General features: G+C 34.5%; 1 protein-coding gene across 1 annotated transcript; it reads left to right on the top strand.

Annotated features, from left to right (window-relative positions):
• Positions 1-5276: 5276 nt before the first annotated feature.
• On the top strand, positions 5277-21077 carry LOC127528022 (kinesin-like protein KIF27). The gene is made up of 5 exons (XM_051928573.1): positions 5277-5574; positions 8187-8387; positions 11599-12575; positions 17189-17332; positions 20817-21077. Exons 1-5 carry the CDS (start codon positions 5277-5279, stop codon positions 21075-21077), a joined length of 1881 nt encoding a protein of 626 aa, XP_051784533.1.
• The last annotated feature ends 2771 nt before the right edge of the window (positions 21078-23848 follow it).

Here is a 23848-nt window from a genome sequence, read left to right on the forward strand (position 1 = left end):
ACTGATCAGGAACAGTAATCCTATTGGGTTAACAATAGACAGCAGAAACACCCCAACTGGAATAGGTGAGATCCTTCTGCTCCTGTACAAAAACAGACTGCTTGGATTCTGCAACTTCTTATTTGTTGCTCTAACCCAATAATATGTACATTGCTGAATAATGATTTTGTGAATCTACATTTTTTTTTCCAAAAATGATTAGATATGTAGACAATCCTAAGGGGAAAAAAATGTTACTTGTTGCTTGGCTAGTCTGGAGAAGTGGAATCTGGTTCAGTTTTTGGATGGAATATGATTTTAGAATCTTCTGCCTGCTTGTTTTTCCTTTATGATTTTGTGGTTTTTAATCCTTTATTCACCATATACAATTAGGACTTTTTCATTTTTTGCATGCCCAACTTACTCTTCAAAGACACACAGAGGTTTGGGGTCAGAGCGCAGGGTCAGCTTTTGCACAGCGACCCTGGAGCAATTGCAGGTTAAGGGGCCTTACTCAAGGGCCCAATGAAGTAGCATTCCTTCTTTCACTGCCGGGATCCAAACTGGCAACCTTCGAGTTTCCAGCCCAAGGCCTTAACCAGAGAGCCACCAGTCCACCCAAGTATTTCAGTTTTCCCTCAATTAACTAAATAATGAAAGAAAAGCTTATTGGATCAAGTGGTGTAAGTGCACAATGTGTTGTGCCTATTGCTCTAGTAATGCACTCTGGCCATTTTCTTAGCCTGTCCTGGACAAATGAGGTTAGTGATCTACAGATTATCCCAGAATAACACTGACACATGCCTTTGTGTGTACTTTGACTAGCAAACAATCACAGCAAGCACAACACAATTAAAAACCATGTGTTTCTTTTTTTAATATCTGTCAATCACAAACAGCATTAGTATTCTAATTTATTGTTTTGGAACAAAGATGAAAGCACAAAAAATGTGTTAACATTGTTTTTGGATACGGCTGACTTACTGCAAAATGCCGTCACCAGGTACACTGTACTACCAACACTGCATATTCAGATTATCAGTTTAACTTAAAAAAAATTCTCTTTATGCTGTTTAAATGGCAAACTATTTCTTTCCATGCGGCTGATTCGCTAAGATTCATAGTAACAGAAATGGTGATAGTAATGCAGGATTATACTTCCTTCTAATTCTCTATTTCTTCATTTCAGTGAAACAGCCTAACAGCAATATTTTTAACAGTGTCTCAGTACTTTTTATGAATTTTCACTTCAATCCTCTTGGATAGGCTTCAGCTTTTTCATGACCATGCTCCAGATAAGTGGGTTTGGAAATGGATGGATGGATGGATAAATGGATTGATGGGTGTTTGCAGTGTTGATCCAATGTTAGATAGTTTGATGATTCAAACTCCAGAATATAGTGAACAGTTTGATCGACAAAGACTTCATAGGATACCATTTAATATTACTCTTTTAAACTACTAAATTAACCTTTTTAATGATATTTATAAGTGTAAGTGAATGTTAGTGATGATACATGCAGAAATCACACAGTGACTTTTATTGACTCCTGACAGCTTTTACAAATCAAGATGTATTTCTGTTGGCCAAAAAATAATCTTTTACCTTTTTGAACAGAGTTTAGTACATTGTGCAAGGAAGAAATCTGTAAAAAAATCTAAAGTAAAAAAATGAGAAAATTAATTGAAACAAGTACAAATACAAATAAAATCTTTTATTTAACCTGTCTTATCAAAAATTCATCTTTTGAAAACACGTATATTACTTGAATGTTAGGATATTAATCAATTAGAACACCCCCTTACAGCTTGGATCATTCCTAGAAACTCTAGAAAGATGACCAAAGAGAATTAGCCAGTCCACTCTTGGAATGAGAGTGTGTGATGTGCAGCGTGCACTGACTAGTGTTAATTGACTTTATATATAACTTCTTTCACTCCTAGCTATTGTTACACAACACATTTTAATGTTGTGTGCAAAAATGTGAAGAAAATAGCAATTGTAAAGTGATGTAAGAGCATGGTAAGATCAGGTACACTTCTTTAAGTTAAGGAGATTCTTTTGATAAGCCCAGGTGCTTTTTTTATTGAATTAATACAATGTGTACAAACACAGACTGTCTATCTAGTCATCTGTCCAATGACATATTCAAATTAGATCCTGCAGTATTTGAAAGAAGTCAGTTTTTCTCTCAAGATGATGTAACATTTAACAACAATTTTTTTTTTATTCGTCTCTGATGCTCATCTTCCTACAGTTTAAGCAGATAACCGCACATGAGATCATTCTGTATAAAAAATGTCACCCTGTAGATTTTGTTAAAGTAATTATTTTAAATTATTGGTTGGCATCAGTCACATTTATGGTCTTTACAATTTGAATCAGTATCATTTTTCTTCATAATTCATATTTATTTTTGCAATACAGAATAATGCATCCCTGCAAAATGCACACCACTTATGTTCTGTTTGATGCTGTCAAATCCTCTTTTGCATGAAGTATTCTAAATATACAGGTAGTCTCCTAAGTTAATTCTCAACATATCCAGCTTTTTGAGGAAAATCATGCTAGCTTTTAATTTTATAAAAAGACACAATCACACTTTGACTGATTTACTTTGACTGATTTTTCTAAACCACCTAGTGGTTTACCTTTGTAGTGTTTTTTGGATTATAATCTAGGTGGCAATTTGAGCAACATACCATAAATAAATACCCATATATGAAATTGAAACTAATAATTAGTATTCAACAAGAAAAAGTTACAAGACATTTGACAACCAAGAATAGGCCATTCAGTCCATCAAGCTCATTTGGTTATCTAATAGCTAAATTGTCCCAATCCAGATACTTTTTAAAAAGTTGTCAAGATTTCTTCTTTATTTAAATGACTTGTTAGTTTGTTTCAAATTTACATGACTCTGTGTATGTAGAATTGCATCCTGGGCCCCAGACTTAGGTAAACTTCATGTTAACTGGTGTTCTTTCATACATTATTTACAATTTAACTTAAAGAATTTTGGTGTATCAGTTTTATGAATGCTTTTTAAAATGTGATATTTTTTACAACGTCTGTTTATCTTACAGACTATTGACACTTGTTTTAAGGTATACTTAAAAAGTAGGGTGATTCATTCAAGGATTCCACATTATATGAAGTAGTTTTGGGATACTGTGTTTTTAAATACAGAGTTATTTCAATAAATGATAGACAGATGTTTCAAATGAATAATCTAAAGTTCTGACTTGCCATTTGGCTACTAAATGGAATAGCACTATACAGTATATAATTGAAGATTAGTTAATTAATGTAAAACTACTGGAAAAATAAAACTATCAGCTATTTTACTATGGTCATATGTATTAATCCTCATCATATAATAATAATAACAATAGCTTATTTTTAGTTTTCAGGCTCAAAATAAGCATATCCAATTTTTTTGTGCTCTCTGCAGTTACTCACAATAACTAGCTAGTAGGCTACTAGAAACTGAAACAGAGAATTGTGTTATTTTCCACCTTAAAAGCATCTACGAAAAAAACTTTAAAAGATAATTCAAGTTTAACTTTGAATGTCACGATATAGTATTGGTATGATCTATTTACTTTTCCCGGTTACCCAATAGTATATATATATATATATATATTATATATATATATATATATATATATAATATATATATATATATAATTAAATATTTCTGTGTTACTAGAGTAATATTTTTTAGAAACAATAACTACGTAAATTGATAAATGAGTTATAAAATGGTGCAGTGTATGACATGAAAAGGTTAAATCTGTCATGTGAACCACAAAAAGATAAGTGGAAAGCAGTATAAGTGAAAAGTATTTCATTCTGCTTTGTAAAAAGTAAAAAAAAATTAATCAGCATCATTGAATTTAAGTGCATGGTTTCTTGATAATCCATAAGAATGTCTGACTATGGTGCTTGAAAATGTAGAGCAAGCAAGATAATTTAAAAATGTAATCTAATATCTATATGTAGCTATGTCTGAACAATTAATTACAATTGTTAATATATGTTATCTTTGCAAAACAAACATAAAACTTCATTTGTTTTTTTGTTTTTTTTTGTTTGTTTGTTTGTTTGTAGTGCCATTTAAGTGATATTATACCATAGACGTAAATTGGATGTTTTCAAGTGAGCATAAAATGGATGTGTTCACGTGAACATTGGGAAGACAAACTACAATTTACATTATATTCAAAATAGCTTTTTATTTAACTTTTTCAGTTATCTCATAAAGATCCATTTTATGTGACCACTGGCAACTTGCACGTCCACTACGTTTCAGTAAGAGTTGCTGTATTAAAGTACACTTCTGAATGTTATGCAATGGCGAGACTAAGTTACTTGTAGTCGATAAGGTGATGAATGGGGCAGTGGCATATTCAAATTAGATCCTTCAGTACTTGTAAGCAGTTAGTTTTTCTCTGAAAATGATGTAACGAAACAACAATTATATTTTTCTTTTTCTGTGGCATTTAACTTTACAACAATGCTTTCATTAGTTCATATATTTCGTCAAGTGGATTTTAAATCTTTCAATTTAACTGATACCTCAAGACACGGGTGAATGTTTTTTATTAACAACGTCACAAGATGGGAAAGTTTGCAGACATAAAATTCAACAGGGTTGTAAAGCTGTGCTTTAAAGTTCAAGATATGCCTTTTAGTAATATCAATTCTTATTGATGTTTTTGTCAATTTTAATTTCAATTCAGCTTTCCAGATTTCATGCAAATAGGTTTCTCAGTTATACTTCTGATGAACTGTTCATTTTAACATAATGTTCAATTTTGTTTTTTTCTTTTTTACACATCTAAAGCAGTGACTAGAATCATGCTCATGATCCATCACCCAAACAGTATTTGGTAGCATGCCCACCTGAGCAAAGTAGTCCAGCCCACCTAATATATATGAGCAGAGCAAAGACAGGATTACAGTTGTAAGAAGCCAGGGAAGTGAGCATACCTGGCTCCATTTGCAAAATGTCTGCTGAAATGCACCTGGAAATAAAAAATTGAAGATACGCTGGTCAAGGATCTGGGCCAAAAACTGCTTATATTCAAGAATTACAAAGAAAAAGTGGGGCATGTTGGCATGTTAGTTTTAATTCTTTTCACTCTTTTATATAGTTATCCAATTCCAGGAAGTATATACATTAATGGACCTTATATTCTTTTAACTTGTTTTTATCACAGTGTTTATAGCGAACAGTCTGCCAAGTGGATGTCTAATTGTCATTCACGTACCGGACAACATTGGTCCAGTCATGGAAGAAACACCAGTTAAGGTGGCAGTGCGCATTAGACCCCTTCTCCCAAAGGAGATTCTCCACAATCAGCATGTGTGCGTGAGAGTCATCCCCAACACCCAGCAAATTATCATTGGCAAAGACCGGCCCTTTACCTTTGACTTTGTGTTTGGACAAAATTCTGTACAAGATGAAGTGTACATTACTTGTATAAAACCCTTGGTTTCATCCTTGATTGAGGGCTACAATGTCACAGTTTTTGCATATGGACAAACTGGCTCTGGAAAGACCTACACATTAGGCGGAGGACATGGGGGTGAGTTTGGAAATATTAAAATTACTTTTCAGATATTTAAGTAGACTAGTTGATGTTTCTATTTTTTATTGTTCCTCAGGATTACATTATAATAGGTAAAGCAGAATTTAATTAAAAATATAGTAATTTCAACAGTCCATTAAATGATAATTAGCATGGGAAATTTGAAAAACAAGATGATACCATTCAGTCCAATAAGCCCAATTGTTCATATTAGCTAAGCTGTCCCAATAAACACTTAAAAACCCAACAACTAACCAGTTTAAATGTAACATATTCTAGTTTTAAATAATAAACATGACATCATATTCTCATAGAGATAAGGAAGGTGGGTTAGAATTCATCCAATTGAAAAAAATACATTGAAACGTTGTCAATGCTATATTAAGAGATCACAATAGATTTATTGTTCCATAATATTCTCCCAAATGGTGTTACTCCACGTAATGCTGTTAGCGAATTAGGAGTCATTATGAATCCAGTAATTTCTCACAGAAACGTAAATATTTCACCTAAAATGATCTTATTGTTGGACATCTCACAAAATATGACCTAGTGAGGCTAGTGGTTGATAACAAAAGTTTGCAGTTAGGATCCTGTCACTGATAAATTTTAGAATGGCGAGTGTGAAATCATGATACAATAATACCATATCATCAGCATTAAGAGATAAGTTTTGTTCAGTTCCACCCTTCATGATTTCATACCTTTACCACTGTTTCCCAAGATAGATATACAGGAATTAAATAACAGTTACAAAAAGACATTTGCAATGACAGACAGGCTTGTTATGTTTCACAATGTAGTAACGAGCCAGAATTTACATTTTACCATTTTCCTTTTATGTATTATAACTATAACTATAGCAGGATGATACAAAACTCATTGAAGAGTTGGCAAAGCACCGAGGCTTGTCCAAATTCAGGATGATATAAACACTTCACAAAGTGAGGAAGTTGTAGATCTACACAGTTTTCCATCATTTTTTTTATAAATAGCTTACTGTTACATTAGTCTCATTAATGCAAGCTGAGTTTGAGGATGCAAAAGAAGACAACATTCTACTTTCCAAGGAAGAAAAAGATCCTATCCATATTACTAACCGAAGGTTGTAAACCGGATATGGATGCAGGGTGCAGGGCGGATCGAGGCACACTGCCGCACTGCAACGAGCCCGCCACAGAGAAAACCAAAAAGGTTGTACGCCAGATATGGACGCAGGGCGCATCGAGGCACACGCGCACTGCCGCACTGCAACGAGCCCACCACAGAGAAAACAAAAACGAGAGGATTCAGCACATATGTGAATCACATTACAGTATTACAGTACGGAATCCCCAGATGTCCAAACTACACGGCGTAAACCGGATATGGACGCAGGGCGCAGGGCTGAACTTGCTGTGCTCCACTCTGCCAGCAGTTGGTGTCAGCAAAGGCAACGGAATCACGTCTCCACAAGAGACCGCTTTACTACAGATATGCGTATGTAATTAAATGACAGTTCCCCAGACGCACCCACCCACCATGATATGTCACCAGATATCGGATGGAACAGAAACTGATTGCCATTCTTGGATTTCCGATTCGCTAGCGAATCGCGGGCTTACTTGTTGAATAAATAACGTAAAGATTGTCTGTCTTGCTGCTGAACTATGATGTTAAGATCCTGGCAAAACCTTTAGCTAAAACAATAGAGAACATACTCATTTCCATAATTGCATGAGGTAAAATTGGATTTATTATAGGTCTGCATCAGTTGCGGCAATATACCATACCCTTAAAATATCCAAGCCCCTAAATGTTTACGTAATTATCATTATGTGCAAATTTGGGTTTAGACCCAATATATGGAGTCAATATACAGAACAAATTACCATATTCTTCTGCAGATGCCTCTTGTATTTGATAGATAGATAGATAGATAGATAGATAGATAGATAGATAGATAGATAGATAGATAGATAGATAGATAGATAGATAGATAGATAGATAGATAGATAGATAGATATTAAAATGGCTTAGTGAAATTAGCCGCCATCTATGTCTAAGGCATTTTTGTCTTATCTAACATTCTCATTAATTCAAATTCTGCCAACAATTCATTTGTATGTTTCATGCAACTGCTGCTGCATTCAAAATTAGTTATCATTGCATTTTATACCCTGACATTATTTGTTCCTTTCAAAGTTTGCTGTACAATTTTTTATTTGCACCTAAAATGACCAGTATATTTGTAATTTATTTTTGGTATTAACATTTCCAAAAGATGCTGGAATCCATGGCAATACTTCAGTTTTGTCAACAGAGGTCACTATAAGTAATTATATTTAAGTGATTGTCCAATTTCAGCATTTGCTTATTCAGTTATACTAATATATCCATATGCTCATTTGTCAAAATATAATGTTACTTTACAGATAAATGTTTTTCAATTGTCTGATAATTATATTATTTTGTTCAACAAAAAATAATTCATAAAATTCTGCTAACAGCAATGCTCAACAGCAATGTGTCGTATACCCATTAATTTGACCATATAACAATATTTTGTATAGGACATACTGTTGCTATTGAAGTAAGAAGTTCATGTTTAATATATTTAATATTATTAGTTTCTATGGCTGCCAAAGAAAAAGGAATCATTCCACGAGCTATCCAGGAAATCTTTCAAAGGATCACAGAGAATCATATCACAGACTATACAGTAAAAGTATCCTACATAGAGGTCTACAAGGAAGAACTGAGGGACCTGCTGGATCTTGAAACATCTTCCAAAGACATGCACATCAGAGAGGATGAGAAACGAAATACAGGTACTGTAACTAAAAAGCAAGGATCTTGTGTTCAGATATGTATTGGATTTACTGATAAACCACACATCCAAAGCTTTACAGTAATTAAAAGCCAAAAGAAACATTATTATGAACTTTAATTTCTTTAATAAATATTACATTTTTATCAAATATTTGTATAAATGTTAAATTCTATTTCAATTGGAATTTTAGTGTTTTAAATTCAACAAAAGTAATGCAACAAATAAATCAACCTATTGACAATTGTACCTCTTACAGTAACAAAATATTAATTTATGAACACTAGTTTCAACCTAGGATTGTCTATTAATCAAATAAATGTCTTTTATCATCCATCTGTGCATTCAGTTTATCAATCTGTCTCATGTTTAATGCATCTGGATTTGAATTCTGGCCCAGTTGTTGTCTGCCCAGTGTCTCCATGTTCTGGGGTGTTTTGCCCAGTGTACTTCATTTTGCTTAATACATCCCAAAGATGTGCACCATAGGTAATCTGGTGGCTCTAAACTGCTTGTGGATACAGGAAGAGCTTAGCTTCCCAGTGACCCCACTAAGGCTAATTATTGGTCGAAAATGGTTATGTATCAAGACAGTTTATAGTTCTGAAAAGACAAGATTGTGTGACAAAAACTATTAAGCAGGAAAATAACAATCTTCATGGTACGAAAGCATTCAAACAGATTTGGTTTTAGGCATCAGTCCTTTTAATTGAATACATAATATTAGATAATACTCCAAAATTAGATACTATGAAGAATAAAGGCTGTTTATGTAAACTGTCCACCTATCCACTATCTAACTTATCTGCTCCTTATTATTATTATACTGTGTATAGTTTTGGTCTCCATAGAATAAAATAATTTATTGAATCAAGGACTTCAAAGGATGACTTATGAAGAAAGATTGAAGGAATTCAATATTTTCATTTTACAATACCAGATTAGGAGATCACATATGTGTTCAAAAGTATGAACTATTTGGTATTTTGGGTACCTACTGTTATTTTAAAATAACAATTAAACTGGAACTCAGGTAGAAACTGGTTAAAGTATATTTTGCACAAATATTGGAAAGGTTTTCCTCACACAGACCTCTATAGACACATGGAATACAAGTGGTGCCCTTGAAACCTCAACACAATGTTAGTTTGGAGAAATTAGGTGAAAAGAACTGAGAAGCACTGTTGGGGTGAATGGCCTGTTTTTATCAAATTTGTTCTGTTATGGACCCTCTTATTCCATTGCAGGTTTATAAGGAACATTAGGGTATACCAGCAGCATTCAGTGGGTAACATAAACAAACCCTCAATGGGGTTTCAGATCCTCACAGAGCGTACTCAAGTAGTGAACAGGAAATTTAAGCTCAAGTCTATCATGCTTAATCTATCAAGTTAGGCAGAGTGGTGGCTCTGAGGCTAGAGATCTGTGTTGTTAATCGGAAGATTGCCAGTTCGATTCCCGTAAATGCCAGAAGTGAGTCCATTCCATTGGGCCTTAACCTGCAATTGCTCTGTCCTGGGTATGATTTTAACCTATAAGTTGGTGGTCCAACAAAAAAAAAAGAAAACTTGCACTGTTCCATTCAAACTAGTGTGGTGCTGAAGTGTGACCTGTTGTGTGGCTGCACTCGAGTCCTGTTTTGAGATCCTGAGGTAGTTTGTCATGTGGGGGATGCAGCAATGCTCTGTATCACTGTATTTTGTATTGATGGCCAAGAAACATTTTAAGTTTCATGTTTTCATGCTGAACGTAGAGTAAAAAGCATATTATATAACGTAACCCATTGGTGACTAATTCGGTCAAATGGTAAACGATATGGAAAAGTACATGGGAAAAATAAATAAAATCTCACATAACTCGTGTTACATAATCCACATGCCAGATTTCCAGCTGTATGCTGAAAACGTTCAAAACACATACAATTTGTGCCAAACCATTTTTAAATAGATAACTTTCAGAAAAATCAGCACACATCATAAATGGGAAATGCATTTCATTAATACTGCACTTTTAAACTGAAGGCAGGGGTTTTGAACAGTGAATGAGGGGGCAGGCAAATCTTCCTGTTTATGACATGTGCTGATTTTTATGGAAGTATCTATTTAACAATGTTTTCCACAAAATGCATGTGTTTTGCACATTCTGAGCATACAACAGGATTTCCGGGATGCAGATTATGTAATGTGAGATTTTTTCTTTTTTCCATGAACATTTTGATATTGTTTGACACTGTGCAGCATTGGTCACCACTGGGTTCTGTTATATCAGTAACTTTTATCCTCTCTGTTCTGCATGTAAACATGAGATTAACATTTTTCTCAGCCTTCAGTGAAAACTACATGGGGTAAGCCTTATTCGCTGGAGTACTCCTTTAAATATGCTTCAAATGAGGTTTAGATTAATGTTGTGTTAGGTTTGGCCAAAGACATTGTACTTGTTATTTAAATATCACATATTGTCATCTTCTTGTTTGCTTTTAGGACTTGCTCCTAAAACCACCTCCCACAGAAGGCTATTAAAAGAGGATCATTCATTCAACAAATGCATAGATTACCCAAAGTCACTATTTGCAATGAATGATTAGGGCTGCAGTTTTAATTTAACATGATCATGGAGTGAGATCCACAAAAATATGGAGGGTTATATAAAAGTAGTTTTATAGAAATATAAAATATTACATGACTAAATTCACACGTTGGATATAGTCAAACCTTCAGTGCATGTGTCCTACTTTATATTCCTATATTACATTGTCTGAACGTCCAGTTAGCCCTTTTCTTGTCTATTGCTTCGACTTACTGCATATGGGTTAATTATGAATAAAATGATTAGAAATAAAAATTTGGGTGAAAATATATAATCTCACCAAAATATTTAAGGACATTCCTCGGAATTATTTGTATTAATTCAACTGAAATACAAATATTTTTGCATGAAGTATTTTTCCGCCAGTCATTAATGTCAAGTTAGATTTAACTGTCCCTTTACTACATTCATTAAATTGATTGTGTCATTTGAACATCATAGTTTTACTTTCCATTACAATGTGAAAATTAAAACTATACTGGATTACAACAAACACTTTGCCCCTAAAAGAAGTAATTAATAAAAATTAATGTAACGAAAAGTCATACTACAATTAAAATGCAATAGTGAAGTTTATATATATATATATATATGTATTCAAATATGCTGTTTTGTTTTCCAAACAGTAATTGTGGGAGCAAAAGAGTGCCTTGTGGAAAGTGCAGATGAAGTAATACAACTCCTGGATGGTGGCAATGCCGCTCGTCATACTGGGACTACACAAATGAATGAATTTTCTAGTCGTTCCCATGCTATTCTCACAATCAGTGTTGATCAGCAGGTATTGAACCTTGAGGGAGCTAATAGGACTGTTTGGAATACTGGCGAAACCTCTGCCACATCTGTTCAGCTCATCTCCTCAAAATTCCACTTTGTAGACCTGGCAGGCTCCGAGAGAGTCACCAAGACAGGCAACACGGGTGAGCGGTTTAAGGAATCAGTGCAGATCAACAGTGGATTATTGGCATTGGGAAATGTTATAAGTGCCCTTGGAGATCCCAGACGCAAAAGCCAACATGTGCCATATAGAGATTCAAAGATTACTCGCATACTTAAGGACTCTCTGGGTGGCAATGCCAAAACCCTAATGATTGCCTGCATTAGTCCATCTTCATTCAATTTTGATGAATCACTCAACTCTCTTAAATATGCAAACAGGGCAAGAAGTATTAGGAATAAACCTATAGTCAATTATAATCCAGACTGGGACCGTATAAATGAGATGGAGCTAGAGATTCAGGCATTGAGACAAGCTCTGCAAAACCGACGAGGAGCTTTAGTGAACCGTGCCAACCAGGCATCTCAGAGTCTTACTGAGGAGCAAGAGAAGATTCGAATTCGCTCATTAGAGGAGAGATTAGCACTTCTGCAGTTTGAGTGCTGCCACTACCGAAATTGCACTGAAGATGCTTTCCGTATTCTTTTGGAGCTGAAAGGAACAGGAAGTCTACCAAAAAGCCAATTGTGCAAGCTTCAGGAATGGATAGACGTAACAGAAGGGTTTCAAGCTGATAACTCCACACCAAGACTGAACAGCACTGCGGAAGAAGAAGCTCATCTTATCACCTGTTTACAGCTTAAAAGAGAACTGAAAAAATGCCAGGTACAGCTAAATAACACTGAATAACTTTCCCACATATTTATTGTAGATTCTACTTGTCCACACGTTTTTTTCTCTAAATATCTGTTTCCTCACACATCACAATGGCATGCAATGTTTGGGTAATTGGGCAATAGCTCTGGCAAATCTGCAGTGGATAAAATAGGTTCAGAAACTAAAGTAATGGATGTTTAGTAGAATTCAGACTTGGGCTGATATGTTCCAGACAACACTTTATGTGAATAATATAAAGTATTCCATGCAGGGACTAATATTTTAGGTTACTCAATGAGATTCCTCACAATCTACATCTAGACAGTGTACAGTGATTAAGAAGGCTAAAAAATGCATAGCATTAGATAGCAATATACCATATTACATAGCATTATGTGTAGATTTAAGAGATACTGGAATATCCTGTGTAGTTGTGGTCTCAGAATTACAAAAAATATATACATACACTAATTCCAGAAATATTAGGAGTGTGCTGGGAGAAAAAATCAAACAAAGTTGTCTTTCTTCTTTAAGCAGTCTATGCTTAAGAGAAGATATAAGAGAAGTGTTCGAAGTTATCAGGGAAGTTGGTACAGCTTTTTTTTCTGCCTTTTAAAATTAATTATTCAGGAAGAATGAAGGGACACATGTAAGTTTCTTTAAGGCTAAATATTGCAGAAATGCCCATAGTTAGGTGGGATACATTACCAAGTAGTTTGGTGGATAGCATCACCTTAGGGATCTTCAAAGCTTGACCACATAATGTCTTGCAAAAGTTAAGAGAATATGGATTAACAAACTACCTTTAGCTGAGTGGACTCTTCTCATCAAAACTGCTACAGTATGTTCTTAACTCAACAGTCACTTGAAAACGGTACTTCAGCTGCATGTATACAACAAAAAATGTCAACCAGTTTAAAGTTTTTTCTAGCTACTTGCAAAGGTCAGTCAATCCTTCTTAGTACTTTGTCAGTCATGACCAAATGATAATATGAACAGCAGCTCCTTAAACATTAAACCTCTTAATGAAGCTACTACTTAATTGTAATTGCAGTAACTTTCATTACTGCTGAAGATTTTTCTTTACACCAGCCATTTAAAAACTGTGGTCTTAAAAACTGCAAGCATTTCATTTTAGTTATATTGTACAAAGTCAAAAATGCAGACTGAAATGTTGACAGCATTCTTAATTACATTGTGTCAACTCAAATGTGTGAATTCTTTCCAAAATGTAGTAATATGTTTACCTGAATATCTTTGTGTTAAATGTAATTATTCTGTTTAATTCTGTATAATTAACGTACATTAAAGTGCAAGTCTTCCTGTAATATAAATGCCCAAGGTCCTCATCCGATCACGTTATCTCATGGTGACCATTTTTCCTTATCTGTTCAAGCAGTTCCCTTGAATCCTATTCAATTACATCTTTTGGCTAATATTCCTCTTTAGCTTTTTCTGCAGCTCTGCTCTCTGCCATAAATGAAAACCTTAAAACAATACATGAAACATGTTGCTTCCTGATTGAGGGCTCTGGCAGTACAAGGGAAAACATGATTTTTATTATGAGCTTTAAGTAAAAAGCTTTTTATATTAGGCATATAAAATTAGTATTTTCTGGGTTTGCATTTGGTCACATGTCAGCAGGAAAATCCAATAATTTTTGAATTGCAGGAGCATACAAATACCAAGACAAATTCTTTACTTTTGCAATACATTGCATTTAAAACATAATCTGCTATAGTGTTTACATATCACTGTTTATATTTATATACCAACTGAAGTTTATAAGTCATAAGCAAAACATATTGATGCAGTGTGTGCTAGGAAATGGAATCCTCTCTTATAATGTGTTCGTACAAGCAGCATTACAAGTGATTACGCCTTTTGTCATCAAGTCATTCTTTGACACGGTAATACGTTTTTTTCTAAAGTGTTAATTTTTCTAATAAAATATTTATATAGCTGTAGAATATATTTTTTACAGGAGGTTTTCTTAAACATGTTGACCTTGGCTAGCCTCGCTTGAGTTTTAATAGCATCTTCTGAAAGTCTCGCTATTGTAATAAAAAAATCCTGGGACGAGATTAAAGCTGTTTAAAGCAGAGCAAGCTATATAATAATAAAGTAAAGGTTTATAATTTCTCATTTAACTACTTTCTTGTGAATGGAATTTGCAATGAAAATTTATACTGAACACGGAGGTCTCTTAATATATTGTGTATTAATGTACCCTTTTTGTCTTGCTGCTACTTGTCTAGCTTTTTATGTTACATATTAATGGAGAATATATACTTTAATACAGATGAGAAATCCTTTACCTCTTCAATGATCTTTTAGCAACACTTTTACAATTTTCACTGACTGTTCCATATATTTTGTACAGACCTTTTTCTGTAATTGCTTAGGTGTGTAGTACTTTATTCATTCTATAGAACTGCCCCAGTTAATTGCTTTAACTGTATATTTAACTGTTTTCTTTTTGCTTAAATTCAAAATAGTCCTTGTCTTTGAATTTTTAAGAGATGTGCTGTACAGGATCAGCTTGTGCCTTTTTTAATCATGAACTAAATTTTTTTTAGATAGTTTTTGCTTTTCTTATTGTATGTTCAATGTTCAGAAAGAGGAATCTCCCCCAGATCCCTATTATGTATGTAGAAATGACTTTTTCATAAATAACTTGCCAATATTGCTATAAACAGCTTTAAATAAGCAGCCTTTTTTATACAGTATTACGTGTGAGTTCAGGATTCTGGGTAAATTTCCTGAATTAAATTTTTAATCCTAGCCTGACTATTGTCTGTGTGGGTTTGCACATTCTCTGTCTGTGTTGACTCTTCTCTGGTTTTCTTCCTATACCCATGTTTGCTTAATGTTTAGCATACCTTCCAGAGATGATTTTTACTATGCACCCAATGCTGCTGAAATAGGCACTAGCTTTCTGCAATCCTGAAATGGTCAACTGAGTTAAAGAAACTGATGAAAAGATGCTCCTTTATATCAGAACTGTATACTTAACAATAAATGATAGAATAATACAGAAATTAAGCAAAGTTATGACTTATTCTTACTGGTTACATATTAAATTAAACCTTTACTGGTTATAATAGCTGCGGTGGGTTGGCGTCGCCTTGCCCGGGATTGGTTCCTGCCTTGTGCCCTGTGTTGGCTGGGATTGGCTCCAGCAGACCCCCGTGACCCTGTGTTCGGATTCATCGGGTTGGAAAATGGATGGATGGATGGATGGTTTTAACAGTTTTCAAAGGCAAACAGCTTCCACTACAAATTTTGAAGCTGCAGCTGAGCTCATAGATAGATAGATAGATAGATAGATAGATAGATAGATAGATAGATAGATAGATAGATAGATAGATAGATAGATAGATAGATAGATAGATAGATAGATAGATAGATAGATAGATATAAAAGTCATCATATAGATTGCTTGAGATTTTACTTATTAGATATATTACAGAAGACATGCAAAACATGCCTCCATTGCTGAATTTGTCCCTAGACTTCACTACAAAAGTGAATTTAACAACAAGCAGTATTTTCAGTAAAATGTGTCATAGCCTCTGAAAGCAATTCTTAAATATCTGAAGGGGGATGAAAATTTTGATCACATTTCATAACTCATATTTCCTTTGAATCATTAATAATTATTTGTAATAATAATAATAAGGGATACCTTGCTTTATAGCCAACAAACACAGCAAATAATAATTTCCAAGAAAATGCTTAATTTATGCATCGTGCATTTCAGAATTATTATTAATATTACGTAAAAAATATATGGCAAACTCTGTCGTTAAACTGCTGAAAACGGGTGTTTTTTTTGTTTTTTTTGGAATAACAGCACATGAATATAATTGGAAAGTAATAACATGCACAGCCTTTTAACAGTTAAGCCAGCAGTTGTGAGTTCCCACTTTGACAGAACAATGTTATGAGTATACTTAACTAATCTCTTGCCAAGTTTATGACATATGTTAAATTCCTCTGACTGCGACTTGAATTAACAGCCACAATTTCTTGCATTTCCTTTTCCCCTAGCAAAAGATGTGCTTAATGATGATCCTTCATTTAACCTTATCTTAACTGTAAAAGTCAATCTGTTATCCCTACACTATTTCTCTCCACATTTCTTGCTGAAGAACTCTATCGTAATTCTCTAAATCTATAATAGCATGTGCAAATTTCTCTCTCTAAATTTTTCCATAATTTGTCTCAAGGTAAAAATTGCATCTACATGTATTGTATCTTTTTCTGGCATAAATCCAAACTGTTTTTCCCCTAACATTATGTCTTTTAACAGCCTTTTATTCATTATCCTTTTCAATATTTTTATTGTATGAGACATCAGCTTTATAACCTTATAATTTCCACAATTACCATCACCTTATATATAGGCAAAATCACACTTATTTCTCCACTAATATGGCATATTCTCTTCATAATAGACCTTTGTCATCAGCTCCCTTAAAAATTTATTTCTTCCTCTCCCGGGTCCTTCCATGAGTCTTCTAATATGGAGGAAATAAATACTGATCAATAAATGTTTTTTCTTAAACTCTTCTATAGTATGTCTTGAATGATTTTACATTTGCATTTATTTTCTAAAGGATGCACTGGCAGCAGATGAGAAAGCATTTAGCCAAAAAGAAGCTGAATTAAAACAATTGCAGGCCCGGATCAACACAGTTCTTCAAGAGAATAAGGTGCATTTAGCATTTCTCGATGAAGAAGAAAATAAACAGAAACTCCAGGTAATTTTAGTCTAGACAGTTAAATCATGTAATTTTACCAGAACATACATTCTGTAGTTTATGTAAAATAACTGGAACATCTGAATAAATTCTTCTATGCATTTTTATATGATTAATCCTATATGTAAAACAATATTATTCATTTCCGAGAAATCAATTTCAGCATCTCAGTAGACAGCAAATTTGATGAACTGATGCAATGTTTTCATTTGATAAGGACAGTTATAATGAACAATTATATTCTTGAATCATCCATGCATGAACATTTATTGATCAACAGAATAAATGCACACTAGACTTCTAATTGCACTAGGCTGTCCTATTGTGTTTTTGTAATTTATGTTAGATCAGGGAGAGTAGAATGCCACATCTGTAATTCCATGCACAGTAAAGCAGAATATGTCTCATGCCTTGTATTTTATGAATCTTCTTTAGTATTTAACACCAGCTGCAAAACCTCTTCAAGGTAGTACTTGGTCTGTCCCTAAAACCAGTGTGTTCTTACTATGAACATTTAAAACCTTGGACTGGAAAAATTTCAGGCTAATGAGACTGAGGGTGAAAAATTGAAAAAGAGACTATCCTAGGTATAAAAACATACACCCATATGATTAAGTAATACAAGGATGAGCTCATGTCAGAGAGTCAGCATTTTGCTTTAACCATTTTCGAATATGAAATAAAAATACATCTCTGCACAGTCTTTTTTTTCCCAAATTTGCCCCATGTGATGGTGTGTGTGCCTTAGGGATAAACAGGAGTGGGCCCCGCAATAACAATGTTGGTTCCTGCCTTTTCACCCAGTGTTGCAGTACAAGGTCTTACTCCCCGTAAACCATAACAATGAACTGTTATTATTGGATTTCAGAATGTCGAATTGTAAATTGTATGCTGAACTGGCACTCCATCTAAGAATTGTCTTTGTCTTTTTCTCAGTACTACCAGGATACATTCTGGACCCTATAACCCTACAAATTAGATTACATGGGTTCAGAAATTGAATAGATGGGTGAATGAATAATTTTTACGATGCCTACATTACATGCAAATAGATCCTTTCCTTTCATATTAGTGTACTATAATATTTTGCAATTAAATATATAAGACCTATGAAATCATTTTCCATTCAGTTATTTCATTTCCATCTTATCAGTTTTTAACAATATGGGTACTTTCTGAAATCAAAATGAAACTTTCAAAGCTTTGATTACACTTTCATTTTTTTCTATTATTTTCTGCAGAAATACATATTGATTTCCTTAACTGTTTTCTAAAAATAAGAGGTTTACATATATCATGCAACTCTTTCACATTCCCACAATAATCATATGTGTGTTTGTGTTTTCTTTTTCTCTGCTCATTATTTGGTTAATGCAGTTAGGGTGGAATGTGTTTCCAGAAAGTTTTGTAGTTGTACCATGTTAGCCATTATGAATGTAGTGAGAATTTAAGCAAAAGGACGCCTTTTATTAGCTAACTAAAAAGATTCCAATATGCAAGCTTTTGAGGCAATTCGGGCCCCTTCTTCTTGCCTGAACAAGGGGCCTGAATTGCCTCGAAAGCCTGAGTTCTGTAAACTTACCCACTTGTTATTTTCATTGTTGTTGTTTATTTGGTCTTTTGTGTTAGATTCTGCCAAAGAAATACAGAATAATAATAATAATAATAGGTCAGTGTTGCAATGTAAATATCAAATTATAATGTAGACAATAAACTAGCACAAAAGTAGCTCTTTGTATCTTTACCACCTGCAGACAATTTGAGTACATAAATGAGTTAGCCAATCAAACCCACTATGTAATCAGGAATCACATCCTTTAAAGTGAGAACGTATACCAGCAACGACAAAAGCATCTATCCAGTGAATTGTGTGGCTCAACCGGAGACACTATATGGGGCCGCGCCATTCCAAGAAGCCAAGTTGTTGGTCTAACTGCTGTTTTGCATGCCGACATGAACCTCTCGGACAATCTCAGTAATCAACATTTAATATAAATGCAAGTTATGAAAAAATGACCCTGCTTGGTATGGTGTAGGATGAATTAGAAAGTGAAACACACCAGAAATTTGTCATCAGTCTCACTGTACACTGTACTGTTCCTGACAGCTATCCAATTCTAGGTCACTGGTAGATTCCTGCAGACCTTAAGTAGTGCTTCAGCAAGGCTGGTGTGTTCAAATCTTTGCATGCATTGACCAGATTACTGTTATGCCATGTATGGTTCTGCAGACAGTTTTCAGCAGGAGGGGATGCCTTGCAAGAGACTAACACCATTTTTTCATGCCACTGTAGTCATGCCTGACATTGCAGGTGCTTTGGATACAACACTCATTCCTAATTCATACTCCCAGCCTCTTGTATTTCATCTACACCTGTCCAAAAGGGTTTTCAGTGCTAAATTCTAATGTGATATGCAACCATCTGGGAAGTTTACACACACTGTGGCCAACTGGCCTGGGGATACACATGATACTTATATCTGGTCCAGCCCTGGAGTGTGTCAGATGGCAAAGTATGGTGACTTGTTACTGAGAGACATTGGGTACCGTCTTTGTGAATTCCTGCTAACTCAGTTTATAAATCCTCAATGATGGCTGATGGAATGTATAATATCAGCCATCAAAGGACACTGTGCTCTGGGCATGTGGAAGAAGCGACTCAGGTATCTGCACAACTCCTCAGTGGCTTCCATGAGCCTTAGAAATTGTTTGTTCACAGGACATGACCCATCCCCTACGTAGTGAAGCACTGGGAGCAAGTGTTAATTTAAGCACCCCATATTCCCTGTATGAATTGCTTCATACATTTTTTTTGTGTTTTAATCATTATCGTCACTTTAATTTAATTGCAAAAAAAATGTTTTAAAAGAACTAAACACATGAATTATATAAAACGAATACACCTTAGGTAAAAATGATAATGTTTCAGTTTTCTAACTGAAATATGAATGCTCACAAAATACTTTGATACTTATGTCAAATATGTATTTTCTCTTTTCCAAAGACAGCCTAAAATCAGAAACGTTGAACAAAACAGGCAAGAGTGATTCAGTTACAGTATAGGTTCACATCTAGAAAATATTAACTTGAGATTTTGTAATGTCCCTTTGTAAGAATCATCATTTGGAAGTGAATGCAACATCAAATTGAGCTTAGCTTAGTTGCTCAAAACTGGATATCATTTAGTCAATATTCATGTCTGCACAACTAATAAGCTTTTGATTATAGTCAAAAATTAGATTCAAATAGTCAAATTCCAGCTGATCATTGTGAATTGTATTAGAACATTCTTCTCTTTGTCATTTTTTCCCCAGGTACTCTAACATTTTGGACTCTAACTTAGCCTGGTGTGTGTATGTGCCTGTGTCCATCCTGGAGTCCATTCCAGAATCAGTTGCTTCTTTCCTTTATGCGACCTTGTAATGGCATTAGTGTGGCAAAGGAAATATATTTTTTAAATACTGAATCTGTTTGCACTTTGCAGAAAGAGAAGATGGTAGAACAGCAACTACTTATTGATCGACTGCGACAACAACTACAGGGCAGCAATACCATACTGTATAAATCTTGCTTGTCCACAGATGGGACTTCAGATAATGATTCCAGGTGTGTGAAAAGGTCATACAGTGTCCCTCATCAATCCAGTCAAACTGAAAGTTTCACTGCAACAAAGGTGACCCAGAGAACATCAAAAAAGGTAGTAGTTGTCTCTTTGCAAATAATTTTTTATATATTAAATTTATAAGATAATACAATAGCCACCAGGGATTCCATATGGTTGACTTTTCAAAGGAAATATTTAAGTAACTATTTTAGTTGGTTCAGAAGTTGCTTTTTGGATGCTTCATTAAATAAAGTATATACATTAAACATGTTTTGATCAATTTCATTACTGTAATTCTTTTTGGGCTGCATGGTGGCACAGTAGGTAGTGCTACCGCCTCACAGAACCAGCATCTGGGGTTTATATCTGGCACTTGTCTGTTGTCCTGTCACACGTTGACCTGATGTCTTTGTGGGTGTCCCTTCCATATCCCTGCCAATGTGCGGATTAGGTAAACTGGGGATTCAAAATCCAAATGTAGGTTTGGGCATAAATGGAACCGGCAATTAACTGGTGCTTTATCTAAAACCTTACATTCAGTGCTGCTTGGATGGCTTCAGTCCTTCACCACCCTGTTTATGTTAATACTAGCTGTGTAAGCCCATGCTGTAAAAAGCCTGGGGTCCCAGAAACTATTGAAATTGTCAGAAAAAAACTGAAATGTAGAGATGTCAGGTAATTGAAAGGAACTACTCTGGGCATCTCTCTCCTAGGAGGAATCGTTTTGCCGACGTGCTCGCATCGCTTGTGTATTAGTGGCTAAGTGACTTTGTCTTTCTTCTGAGGTTTCGTTTTGCAGACGTGCTCGCATTGCTTGTGCATTAGCGGTGGGAGGAAAAGTAAAAGGGATACCATTTTGCCGATGTTAGCGGCTAAGCGACTTTGTCTTTCTTCTGAGGTTTCGCTTTGCTGGTGTGCTCGCTTCGCTTGTGCATTAGCAGTGGGAGGAAAAGTAAAAGGGATACCATTTTGCCAATGTTAGTGACTAAGCAACTTTATATTTCTTCAGAGGTTTCGTTTTGCTGACGTGCTGGCCTTGCTTGTGTTATTAGCAGCTAAGCGAGTTTTCTGTTTCCTTGGAAGCGGAGCCCTTACCCCAACTCCACCTCTCACTTCCAGACCGGGCAGTCACACACACTTCCACATGTAGATGTTTATATAATTCCAATGCTTTATATTTATTTAATAAAAGTATTAGATAGTTGATTCATATATTAAAATAGAAAAATGAAAAGCTCCCTTAAACAGCAAAAATGTAGTAAATGTACCGATTCTTTCATTTTATGAAAAAATGTTTTCGTAATAAAGAAATTATGCAAAAGGAAATACATTTCCATATTGATTTATCTTTTCAACACAACTGTCTCATTTTAGATATAAGAAACATTTACTGTATCTACATCGCTTGTTAAATTTAAAGTAGCCTCACTATCTAATAATTGATAAAATGAATTATAACGTTATGAAAAATATTAAACAAAATGTATGCTTAGATCTATTAAATTATAAATACAACATGTTAAGCATACTGTATGTTCAGTACTTAACTTACATGTATAAATTAAAACATGTACATATATATTGACATATTGAAAACTGTGCAAAAACCGTTCATCTTTGGCAAAGTATTTACTAGATTTACTAAAAAGGCAAAGCCTCTGAGACCACAAAAGATATAAGTAGATTAAAAGAAGGACAGAAGTCCCATACTACAGAAAGCTTTTCAGCAGCACAAAGCAATTGCAGCATTCACAAGCACCATCATGAGACTCTCTGACTCCCAGGCATACCTGAGAAGGGAGAAAGATTGACAGAATGCAGTTGTACACTGATTGTGGATAAAGACACAGTGGAATAGAGTAGGTGGTAACCAACAGGCACTTCTCACTACTGTCAGTATTGAAAACAGAGTGGGAGGAGCAAAAGGTTCATAAAGTAATTTAGGCATGACAAAATTGCATATAGCCTTTTTAATACTGTATTGCTATAGGTTTTGTTAATTAAAAGAGTTCCACTTCATTTAAAAATGCAGGCATGATTGAACATTGAACCTGTTCACTTCTGAGTGGTTCTCATACTCCTGCACAGCTATAGAACATGGGCACATGTTCTTCAGTCATTTTCATGCATTATTATTATTTGCCTTGCTTTCTTTGGGATTATAGCTATATACAAATTCACATCATTCTGCCCTATTTGGCTTTAAATATCATTAGCATCCAGCCCCAGTATTTTTCTCATTTCACTAGAAAAAAAACATTTCTCATTCTGCAAAGCATTAATAAAAATAAATAGTTAAAGACAGAATAATGAATGACATTTTACACCTTGGCAATGTATGTGAGCCAACAACTGCTGTACGTGAAGCACCGTCAGAAATCGGTCACATTCATCCTGTCACGTCCAATACAAACACCAACAACATGTAGTCTGCAATATGATACATTATTTCCAAAAAAGTTTAAGTAACTACTTACATTTCACTCTCCTAAACCTCTATGAAAGGAATACTAAAGACAATTATCTCCTAATCCCAATTTAATCCTACAAAATCACAATAACTGGAGGGTATATAAATACTTTGCGTATATTCAAAATGAAAACTAAAAACCATTGAAGGTACTATTAGCAAAAATGATTCTCATATATATTTTCCTTAAAGGAGCATGATTTTCACTTTCTTACAGATCTAATCCAGGTAAAATAATGCCTGCCTGTCTACAAAAATGCTGCTGATGTAGTGGCTTCTGAATATACAGTATGGGCTAACTGTAGCACTCTGCTTTTCAGTTTGTCAGAAACAACACATCACCCATTTTGAAATGCCCAGGGAGACTTTGTTACCAGAAAAGCAATACGTTAAACTCAGATATTGCTGGCAATATTGGCACTCTCGACTAATGTAAATGCAG

Source organism: Erpetoichthys calabaricus, chromosome 5, assembly GCF_900747795.2.
Source record: "Erpetoichthys calabaricus chromosome 5, fErpCal1.3, whole genome shotgun sequence".
NCBI lineage: Eukaryota > Metazoa > Chordata > Cladistia > Polypteriformes > Polypteridae > Erpetoichthys > Erpetoichthys calabaricus.